The sequence below is a fragment of the Telmatherina bonti genome, assembly GCF_933228915.1.
Source record: "Telmatherina bonti genome assembly, chromosome: 2".
NCBI classification, from domain to species: Eukaryota; Metazoa; Chordata; class Actinopteri; order Atheriniformes; family Telmatherinidae; genus Telmatherina; species Telmatherina bonti.
The window spans coordinates 9420869-9433060 of record NC_136620.1 but is presented as its reverse complement, the minus strand read 5'-3'; the positions used below and the strand labels follow the sequence as shown (position 1 = coordinate 9433060).

General features: G+C 42.8%; 1 protein-coding gene across 1 annotated transcript in view; it reads right to left on the bottom strand.

Annotated features, from left to right (window-relative positions):
* The window catches only part of hydin (HYDIN axonemal central pair apparatus protein), a gene marked incomplete at both ends in the record, with an annotated part of 105642 nt that overhangs the window by 62558 nt on the left and 30892 nt on the right, over positions 1 to 12192 (bottom strand). Inside the window, 6 exons of the mRNA XM_079252078.1 lie at positions 7205 to 7422; positions 7805 to 7897; positions 8637 to 8780; positions 10591 to 10734; positions 10849 to 10990; positions 11245 to 11483. Of these exons, the coding sequence (XP_079108204.1) occupies positions 7205 to 7422; positions 7805 to 7897; positions 8637 to 8780; positions 10591 to 10734; positions 10849 to 10990; positions 11245 to 11483 (980 nt within the window). The remainder of the gene's footprint in view (positions 1 to 7204; positions 7423 to 7804; positions 7898 to 8636; positions 8781 to 10590; positions 10735 to 10848; positions 10991 to 11244; positions 11484 to 12192) is intronic.

Sequence of the window (12192 nt, the reverse complement as noted above, 5' to 3'; positions counted from 1 at the left end):
GTTGTGGCAAAAAGAAGCTGTATTAAAGTATACAGTAAATTTAATGTTGCCTGAAAATATCAAGCGCGATAAAAAATCAGCTGCACAGCGGAAAGTAACAAAAGGTTTTTCCAAGAATAATGCATAATGAAATGAAGTAGAAGGATTATTTTTAAACCATATCTTTAAGTTTGTAAAGCCCCTCAACTTGAGTGCCATTAAGTATTTTTCATTTTCTCCTCTGTTAAAGATTCAAGAGGAAATATCCTCCATGATCTTGATGGAATAAATGACACATTTAGGGATTTCTATAAAACATTATATTCCTCAGAAACAGATCCATCAGACAACAGCATTGAGGAATTTCTCAGCTACCTCAATCTTCCAAAGTTACAACAGGATCAGGAAATGGTTTTGGACGCACCCATTTCAGTAGGGGAACTACATGAAGCTTTAAAACACATGCCCAGCAATAAAGCTCCAGGACCAGACGGTTTTCCAGTTGAATATTATAAAGAATTTTGGTCTATACTAGCACCCACTTTTTATAAAATGGCTTCAGAAATTAAGGAAAAAGGTCGAATATCTCAAAACATGAATTTGGCTAGTATTACAGTAATACTAAATCCAGGAAAAGACCCCAAACTCCCATCTAGTTATCGTCCAATATCACTAATGAACGTAGATCTTAAAATAATCAGTAAAGTGCTTGCTACAAGACTAGAAAAAATAACTCCACTTATCATACATCCTGATCAAACAGGATTTATCAAGGGACGACATTCCACCACTAATACGCGCAGACTAATAAATCTAATTGATTATGCCACCATACATAACCTGGAAACTACAATAATCTCTCTAGATGCTGAAAAAGCATTTGACAGGGTGAACTGGAAATTCTTATTTGCAACATTAAGAAAATTCGGGTTTGGCTCATCGTTTATCGACTGGATAAAGATACTGTATAGCAATCCAAATGCATGCGTCAGGACAAATGATCAAACTTCTCACAGCTTCAGATTGCAGAGAGGCACCAGACAAGGCTGTCCACTCTCCCCCTCACTTTTTGCAATCTTTATTGAACCCTTAGCAGCTAGCATTAGACAAAACAAAGACATTAAAGGCATTAACTGTAGAAATATGGAGCATAAGACCAGTCTTTATGCTGATGATGTATTACTTTTCCTTCAAAATTCACAATCATCCATCTGTCAGACAATCGCACTCATCAATAAATTCTCATCAATTTCTGAATATTCCATTAATTGGTCTAAAACCACCGTTCTACCCATCAACTGTTCCTTCCATAATACTCCTGACACTGCTTTACAGTCAGGAGATATTAGATACTTGGGAATAAACATCTCACCCAGACTGTCAGACCTTATAAAGCTAAATTATGTCCCTCTACTAAAAACAATTGAGGACGATCTCACACGGTGGAAATCTTTACCCATATCACTAATGGGAAGAGTTGCCACTATAAAAATGATGATTCTACCTAAAATCAATTATCTGTTTTCAATGATCCCCATTAAACCTCCCTCCACCTGGTTTAAATCGCTGGACTCTAATGTTACTAGATTTCTCTGGAAAGACAAACCACCACGGATTAGTCTAAAAACACTCCAGAAGACTAAAGATAGCGGTGGCTTAGACTTGCCTCATTTCCAAAATTACTTTATAAGCAATAGACTACAATACATCTCTAAATGGCTTAAACCTAGCTATCTAGATGAACCATGGCTTAATATAGAAGAAGCTATGTGTGAGGATATGGCAATTTCAGACCTGCCATTTATCAGCACAGCTGTCAAACGCCAAAAATGCTTTAAAAGCATTAATATCAGCTCCTCACTAATGGCCTGGTGGGAATTTCTTAAACTAACCAAATCCTTGCTTATTCCATGCAAACTTACACCTATTTGGAACAATCCCGACATCCAGCAAAACCGGAAAATGATAAACTTCCCTCAGTGGAAGAATAAAGGAATAAAACAGTTAGAACATTTAATAGAAAATGGGAACTTTCTCCCTTTTGATACAATTACTTCACGATATGAAATCAGCAGCACAAAATTCTTAGAATACCACCAACTTAAATCTATTATAGGTAAGAAATACACCCCTGATCAATTAAACTTGCAGCTACCTATCAGGGCTGCAGAATTCTTAAATCTCAATGCCCCGAAACTGTTATCCAAAATATATAGATTACTATCAAAGCTAGACGATTCCATATGTCTCCCAACTTCTAAATGGGAAGCAGACTTATCCAGTAACTTTGACCAAAATGAATGGTCTCAAATCTGTTCAAATACATTTACAATGACTAAGAATTCAAACATGCAACTAATACAATTTAAAATTCTGCATAGAACTCATTATACAGGACACAGGATGTTCAGGATGGGTCTGTCACAATCAAACATCTGTCCACACTGCACTGGCAACACGACTGACAGCTACTACCATGCTTTGTGGTCTTGCCCACCTGTCCAGGAATTCTGGTTTCAGGTATGTAAAGATCTGTCAAATTGCTTGAAATGTAACATCCCTACAAACCCCAAACTGGGCCTACTGGGTTACTTGGGTGAAATTAACATAGAATTTAATTCTGCAAACTTAATCCTCACCAGTTTATGTATCGCAAAGAAAACTATCCTTCTAAACTGGAAAAGCAAACAAAGTCTGTGTATCCAGCAGTTCAGAAATCTCTTATTAGATCACATCAGTGTCGAGATGATGTCTGCCTCCTCAAGGGATCAGTCAGCTGAACTTTATTCCCTCTGGTCCCCTGTGATCAGCTCCATCACTTAGTATGGGGGGGAGAATGTGACCTTATTGCGCTCGGGGTTGGTGGCCGGTTGGGGTTCTCTGGGGGCTGTGGGTCTGTGGTGGGCTCCTGGGGGGGGATTTTGACTGCTCCATTGCTGGAGTGGCTAGGTTTCTAGCCCTACTGTGGACCTGGATGGGCCAGCGGCTGGAGTTGCCGCGCAGCGGCGGGGCGAGGTCGCTGGCGGGGGATGGGTTGGCGGGCGTGACTCCGTAACGGGCGCCTGTGCCGCCGTGGGGTGGGCTGGGCGGGGTCCCGGGCTCCGGTGCCCGGGGTTGTCCCCTGTCTCTTGGGGGTGGGGGGTCGGCTTGTGCCGGGGGGGGGGCTGGGCTGACCTGGACCTGCCGCTGCGGCGGCGGGCAGGTACGTGCTCTGGTGCCTGGTTGCGACCCTGGGACTTGTTGAGTGGGGGGTGTTTGATAGTGTGGATGGGATGTGAGTGTGTATGGAGGGATGTGTGTAGGGGGTGTGCGTTGAGGACTGGTGGCGGTACATAGGTATGTGGATGTGTGTGGGTGGGGAAGTGTGATGATGTGTGTGGGGGGGGGGGGTGTCGTGGTGTCGGTGGGGGGGGTAGTGCCGTGTGTGTAGGGGAGTGGGGTGATGCGTGTATGTGGGGAGTGGCGGTGGTGCATGTATACGGGTGTGTGTGTGGGGGGGGGAGGAGGGGGGGCGTGCTGTCTGTGTGTGTGTGTGGGGGGGGCAGGCGTGTATGTATGGGGGAGTGGGTGGTGCATGTGTGTGGTAGGTTGGTGGATAAGTGTAGATATGATGGATGGGAGTGGGGGAGATTTGGATGTGACGTGGGGGTCAGGAGGATGGTTTTAAGGGTGGGCTGAACGGGTGGCTGGGTGGACCTGAATGTGTCCGGAAGTGTGTGTGTGTGTGGCTGTAGGTTTGTGCTGAGACAGTGTGAAGTGCCGATGTGTGGACAAGGGGGGACTTCATGTCCCCAGGTGGGGGTGTCCTCTGTGAGTGAGGGGGCGGTGGACAGTCGGTCTGGGATTCCCCTTCTGCCGCCCCGCCTCCTCTTTGTCCTCATGCCCCCCTTCTGCGTGTGGTGAGTTGGTCCCCTCTTGGGTCGGTGATGACTCTCTGGTTAGAGTCGCCGAAGACTCTGGTTACGGGGATGGCTGTCCCCGGCTTGTCCTGGTCCTTGGGGGGCCCTGGGAGTAGGGGGCGTGCCCAGTGCCGCGGGCGGCTCACCTTCTGGAGGAAAGCTCACTTTCCTCCAGACTTAAATCCCTCAACCCCTCTTCCTCCCCGCTCCCCATCACACACAGGCAGGGTATTGGGAGGTGTGCACGTGGCGCTGGGTGGTGAGAAAGGCCATCAAGGTGGTCTTGATCGCTGCACCCAGCCTCGGCTCACCTCCCAGTTTTAATTACACTTAGACACCAAACACCAAAACACTGACGACTCACATGATTAGGGGGAAGAGCATGCGGTGTATGGTGGGCGGGGCTGCTTAGGTGGTCCCTCTCCCAACACCGCGTGGCACTTCCCTCAGTTTTAATTGCAACTAATACATACTTCACAATCAGTCATAAGCGGGGGGGAGGCAGGGATGATAGGGTCTTCTCATGCCCCTGCTCTCGGGGCTTTACTGGGGGGGGGGGTACGGGTGGGGGAAGAGTGCCGTCCATTAGGCCTAAGTCTGGGCTGGCCTGGCTGTAGGAGGGTTGTCGCCGGCCCTGGGGGGGTGCTGGGTCGGCTGCATCTGTGGGGTGGTGGGGGGGACGCTGGGAGTGGTGGGCGGTAATTATGGGGGCCCTGATCGGGGCCATCCTGTCCTCTGCCCCCTCTGAGGTATCTCACATGGGACATGATGGAGGGGTGAGGTGAGGATGTGTGGGAGTGGGTGTATGGGGTTACAGATGGATGGTGGGATGGCTGGGGGGGGATTAGGGTTGGGGATATAGGTGGGTAGGGGATAGGGATGTGTGAGGATGAGTAGATGTGTGTGTGGAGGGGTATGTTGGCGCGTGGGTTGTATTGGGGTGTGCCTGTGTTGGAGGAGTGAGGGTATGTGTGTGTGTGTGTGTGTGTGTGTGTGTGTGTGTGTGTGTGTGTGTGTGTGTGTGTGTAGGGGGGGGTGTATATGCGGAATGGGATCTGTGAGTGAGGGTGAAGTTTGGAGGGGGGCTATGGGTGGTGGAGGGGTGTTTGGTGGGGCATGTGTGGTTGGGTAGAAGTAGAGGGATGGGGTGGCGGGGTGTGAGCGTGTGTGTGGGGGGGGTGAGCGTGTGTGGGGGCGGGGGCGATTGGGGTTCGTGTGACTTGGTATGGGTGAGTGAGTAGAGGTGGGGTGGGGTTGTATATGTGATGGATGATGTGCATGGATTGCAGAGGGTTGTGTGGATGGGGGTTGAGAGGGGAGTGCGTGTTTGGGGGGGGGGTAATGCATGTATATGTGTGAGGGGAGTGCATGTTGGGGGGGGGGGGGGGGGGGGGGGGTAATGCATGTATATGTGTGAGGGGAGTGCGTGTTGGGGGGGGGGGGGGGGGGGGGGGGGGGGTATGCATGTATATGTGTGTGTGTGGTTTGGTGGTGGTGGGGTGGTGTCCTGTACCCGGGGGCGCAGCTGGTGCGCTGGGGTGCGACCTGGCTGCCGCTGGGTGGCGGTCTGGGGATCCTGGTCCTCCGTCGGTGTGGGCTGTGCCCTCTGCCTGCGGGGGCGGGGGGCTGCTCACGGGCTCTTGGGGCCCTGGGGCCTGCGCTCTGTCTGCCCTAGGTGGCCGGTGCCCGGGCCTGTTCCCCCTGACTGCGGGGGACTCTGGGTGGGCACCTCCTTCGCCACCTCCTGGGCAGATGTATGGCTGGCTCTGGAGTGGGGGGGTTGGGATCTGTACCTGGGGGTGACTGTCGGTTACCCGGGTCTCTGGGTTCTCCTGGCCTTCCTCTAGCTGTAGGCCGGCGGGGTCACATTGGCATGATCACTCTTCTCTAAACACGTTCCACTCTGAATGTTCTGCATGAATGTTCTGCATGTGTCACAGTCACTGAGTCATCCAGCAAGTTTATTCACTAACAGCAGGTAGCTCTCTTTCTGTCTTTTTGACTTAACTTGCTAGTTTCTGGTCCTCATGGTTGTCAACGGTTTTGTTCTCCACGAATCTAGAGTTGGCTTGTGTGGGTGTATATATTTATGTGTGTGGGTGGGTATGTGTGTGTACTTATGTGTGTGTGTATGTGTATGTATGTGTATGGATATGTATATATGTATGCATATGTGTGAGTGTATGTGTATGTGTGTGTATGTGTATGTGTATATGTATGTGTATGTATGTGAGTATGTATATGTGTATATATGTATATATATATATATATATATATATATATATATATATATATATGTGTGTGTGTGTATGTATGTATGTATATCTATCTTTATGTATGCATGTATGTGTACATGTGTGTGTATGCATGTGTATGTATGTGTATATGTATGTATGTATGTATATATGTATATATATAATGTATGTGCGAGTGTATATACATATATATGTAGGTGGGTATGTATGTGCATATACATGTATGCATTGATCTCTTTCTTTTGTTTTTTTTTTTGTTTTTTTATGTTCTCTTTTCTGTTCTCTTTCTGCCCCTTTCCTGTCCTTTCCGGTCGGGTCCAGCAGCATAAACTCTGTAATACAAGCTATTATCCAAAACAAATTGAAAAATAAAATAAGAATCAAGAAATACAAGGGGATCATTACATCTACAAAAGTTCCCCTTGGCAAAATAAATTTGCTCAGCAGAACACAGCATCCAGAACATCAGTCTGCTTGCTTAAATGCTGGACAAGACAAAAAAAAAAAAAAAAAAAAAAAAAAAGTATTTTTCATTTTAAACCACTGACTTCTGATCTTTTTTAGCCTAAAAAACAAAATGGTACCAGTTCAGATTAAACCACATGCAAATAATTCATGCTTCCCTTAATTCAGCCCTCATTTAACATTTTTTACAATTATTTTCGTGGCCAATAGGCGATTGTTCTACTGAATATACAGAAAATGAAATACACAATAATTTACACAAGTGCATATTTATTATGGGGGAAGAATATCTAGATTATTATTTTAGTTTGAATGCATTAATTCTAAATCAGTGTAATATTCAGCTATCTGTAACAGCTATTGCAAGTCAGAACATTCAGTATATGGTTAATAACAACCTTTACAATAATTCTTTTTGAGCTCTGTTTTACGTGTGATTTAAGTAATTTAGCCAATTTTAATTTAACACAATTTTTCCATAATTTTTTTTCAATTTTTCTTTAACTTCATTTGAACTTTTTTTTAGGAGTGAACTACACACACCTGATGTTATAAATTTTTATTATTTAAATTATATAAATCTTAACAATATTAGTGTAAGCATACCTGTCCGTGTGTTTATGGTCGACCAGAAAAGACCAATGGTAAGACACAGGCAGCGGGGAGCAGTTGGTGATTGTGATTACTTTCCGAGTCTCTGTGTAGTTGTACACACAGCCAAAATCAACCGTGGAGGTGGAAAAGTGGAGGTTTGGATAGTGGACTTCAGCATGGAGCTCCACAAAGTCTTTCTGTGTGTGTCCCAAGTAACGCACTTCTAGAAGCTGAAAGAAAATAACAAAGATGGAAAAGAACGCACTTGGTTTATCTATTAAAGTATAGTAGATGCACAGGATTTAACCCCAGTAGCTCCCAGTCTTTAGTTTGGATCGCTACACAGTGAAAATTCCCATTATTGTCATAACTTTATTTATTTTAGTTGTTTTTTTAGTTTGGAAAGCTCTTTGTGCAGGTGTTGGCAGATGAAAAGTGCTTGACCTTGAGCTATTACCACAGATGCTGGTATGTGTTTAATGCAGCCTCTGCAGAGAGGTACGTTGGAGGCGGAGCTAAAGCACAGCAGATTCCATCTTCTAATTTCATCCTCTTCTCTGGGTTACAGAGTTCTGCTTTGACAGCAAATCTAATCCCATGCATTACACTTACCTCATCCACTATCCGGGACACCTGATCCTGATAGAAAGCTGGATCAAAGCAAATCCACAACTCAGCCTTGTGCCTGTCACCTAAAACAATGGACTGCAAAAAGACAGAAATCATTTAGAGAATGCAAGACTTAAACTGTGCATTTAGTTTATTGCTGCTTGGTTAAAAATTAAATTACTATTATTTCAGCCAATGACCCACAAATCCCAAAGTTCACACAGATTTAACGTCTCACAAATTAGTGACAGAATTATTGTAATCCTGCCATGGGACCCAGACTTATCAAAACACCTTCGCTTAAAGAACTGCCGGACACCTGAAGGACATTTTAATTTAGCTTCCAAATTCTGGTGTTCAGTTTACACAAAGTGCTGATATTGGAGACAGAATTATATTAAAAACTACAGTTTTTGAGCTTGTTTTGATTCTGTAACATCTGCATCTTATCATTTTTACTTCATGCCACTCCTTGTAGGATAAGATGGAACAAGCTACAACAGGCATTAATGATTCAGCACCGTGAAAGTCCTCCATGCAAGATGCATGCATATTAGATATTAGTAAAAACTCAGCCCAATCATCCCTCACAAATTCACTGAAAAGATAAATATGCTAACACATGTATATATGAAAAGTAATGCAAGACAGTAGCATTAATATAAAGAGAAGTTCATCTACAGTTTGTAGGTTCTCAGATTTTTCCTGTAGTTTTACCAGATGGTATCACACTGAATATCTGCAAACCACCAAAATGAGCATCTATTTTTCCTTGATCTTTAAGAAAATAAACAGAAAATACTATGATTTAGCTGACAGGGAGATAAAGACACACCTTAGTTGTGGCTGACTCGTGGTCACCACGGGCATCACACATGAAGAAAGGCTCCACAAGAGACAGCTCCATGGACAGAGACAAAGAAGACTCATTCTTTAAGATCAGCTTTTCATATTGGGGCATTAGGCTCTCCCCTTTGACCTGTATTTAAAGATGCACAAAAGGGGGAAAAGAAACTTTAATGAAATTACAACAATTTATCTGATCCTTTGATCCCTTTTAATGCATTCCCTGTTGCTGTTTTATTCAAACTAAAATCCACATTTTTTTCAACAAGATGTTTATTGACATTCTTAAAGAAAATATACAATCAGAAAATACATAAACAGACAAACAAACAAACAAACAAACATAAAAGGATAATTAAAATATGTGAGTCTATGAAAGCCAAAACACAGCAGTGTGGACCTGAACAGGGAAAGCTATGGTCTCCCAGGTAAACCCCAGCAGAATAGTCTAATCATTATTGTCCATGTAGTTAATAATAATAAATAACAGGGCTCCACACTTTCAAAAATGTCTTGTTTATTTCTCAGAGTGTATACGATTTTATTCAGTGGTGTATATATAACGACAACTCCTTTAGCTAGTTGCCATATTCTCTCCATGACAGAGTAATCACTCTCTTTTCAAAGCTATTCATGTTGGTTCTACATGGGCATAGGCACAAAAGAATGGCTCCAGCGCTAGTGTCCCTGGCAAAATTTCCTGTAACAAATCTCTAATGTCTTCCCAGTTTGACTTGATTTTAGGTCAAACTATACTACAGAGACCTGAGATGTGCATATTACATTTGTTAAGTTTTACTGACGTGATGAATAGTTACAGACATTAAATGGCTGCATTTTTACACCTATTGTACGAATGTGTTTGGGCTACCCGACAAGCTTTTCTCCATTGTCAGATAGTCAGTCATTTTCTTAACCACTTGTCCCATTAAGGATTGTGGGGAAGCTGGAGCCTATCCCAGCAATCACTGGGCGAGAGGCAGGGTACAGCCTGGACATGTCGCCAGTCCATTACAGAGCTTTTCTCCATTGTTTATATTTATCTCTCCTTGTAGGTCAGTTTGCCAAGCATTGAGTTTAGAAATAAAAGATGTGGAAGAAGATATCAGCAACTTAGAGTATGTTAAATCATACCTTTGCCATGGGGACTTTTCATTAAATTTTCTTATAGATCAGACAACAAAGGATTTTGTGTAAAATATTTCCACATATTTATGTCAGAATTTTGTACTTAAGAAATTCCTTTTAATAAGTGCAAATATCTAACACAAACACTTGAATAAATTTTTGCATAGTAATCTTGTTCATTTTGGACTTCAGAAAGGTCTTTTCAGTTTAAGCAATTTGCAACAATAAGCCATATAATTATGATTTATTGTTGTATATTGGTTGTATAACAATAAGCCATTTATGCCCAATTGCTCTTCCTGTTGTCCAAGGAGCTCTGACCAGGCAGGATGGGAATAAAGATCATCCTGACCATCTGAAAGTATCTGAGTATATCTGATGTCAGGATGGCAGAGGTAGATCCTTTTGGCCCTGTGGATCCTGAAGTCGGGTTTAAGTAGACATGTCTTAATTCCCACAGATTGTATCAGTTCCCATCAGAATGGTATGTGGAGTATAGAGACCAAGTAAACATCTCTGTCTGCCCTCTTTAAGCATATAGAGATATTTTCAGTCATTATTACTGTAAATACCCAATAAACATCTAAAAAAAAAAATCTCCTTTTTTAGCTTTAAATTAGTCAATGATAACAAAATCAACTATCGTCATTAAACTATTTAAAACTTTGTTAAATTCAATCCAACACTGAATTAGATAAATATTATGTAAACATAACTTACAAATAACAACACTTAAGGATACAGTGCAGAAAAAACATTACAGAGTAATGTTCATGTCCTGGAAGAAATATTGTTTAACATTTTTCAGGACCAACCTTCTCTATGTAGAAGTTCAGCTGCTTTGAGGAAAAACTGAGCACTGGAGTCACAAATCGGCAAGTCACATCTACAGTCATGATGGTCTCTTGGCAACCCTGGGGGCCAATAATGCCATGACATACTAGACGCTCATGCACAACCTGGAAAAATGGGAAAACACATTTTAAACATGAACTCTAAAGTACATATTCTGTCTATGATCACAAAATTCCAAGTATTTATTCATTTTGAAGTTTGCAAACAAATAAAATCACCTTGGGAATGTCAGAGGATACTGTCAGCACCATGTCAACAGATGAGCCTGGAGGAAGCTCGGCTCGAGATGGACTGAGGGAGAACGCCGGCTTCTCTCTGCTGGAGGGGGGCAGAGATCCACCACTTAAAGTACCTCTTTGCCTTGAAGTGGAAATGGGGGGTAGAATAGTTCTCCCAGACAAGCTGCCCCCTTTACGTTTTGTTGTGAAGGACAGAAGGCCTTCAGTCTTCCAGTATAACCGGTGTATCCGCTTGCCATGGTTTGTCAGCTTGAAGCAGTAACGGCATAAACTATGGCTTATAAGACATCAATATCCCAAATTAGAATTTATACATGTGTAAGACCCACATTTCCAGATTATTCTGGCAACTTTAATTCATGAGTTGATTTCTACCTGAAGTGTGTGCCGAGGTCAAGGCTGGGCCCAAAAGGCCTATCACTGACAACTGTTGTGCCAGTGCCTCTGGCCGACAGAGAAACAATGTGCGTTTGGCTGTCCTGTATGGATACCGCCAGCTCATCCTGGAAGTAAACAGTGTCCTTGAGGTGAGCAACTACCTTTAGCTCCAGCTGGCTCTCTGGTGGTATTTTTCCCTCACTGGGCTCAACTCGCCAAGAGGACCGTCTCTGGCTCTGAGGAAAGAGAAATCCAATCTGTATTTGATGAGCTGAAGCATTATAATGTGATGCCTGCCTTTGGAAACAGGGGTGTTCCAGTAGCTACTTGCATGACTGAAATGTGATGCATTAAAATATTTCCCCTGAGAGGGTACTTTCCTCTAACTGCTCCACACAGGTCTGAAGACTTAAGCTTTGCACAGATCTTGAGAGATAGATGTGTATATCGAATAGCTGTATAATCACATCAGTATTTCAGTGCAACATAAGATCTGGGAGTTAAAAGAAAAGTAGTGTCTCCCTCTCTGACATAAGTAAGACAAAATACATCATTACAATCAGCAGTATTATGTATTGAGTAACAATACATGGATGTGCAGAGTTGAGTGTAACTTATATAATTCCATATTTTAGAATTCATAAAAGCTTAGCACATGAATAGCTTTAATTCATGTCAAATCTGCTGCCAGACTAGTTCCGTCTTTTTCTAAATTTTAATATTATATATATATATATATATATATACATATATATATATATATATATATATATATATATATATATATATATATATATATATATATATATATATATATATATATATATATATATATATATATGTGAAAGAAGGGGGTCGGGGACTAGTGAGCATCAAGGCCACTATCCAAGATGAAACATCCAAGCTTCATGAATACATCAGGAAGAGGGCACCAAGAGATGAAGC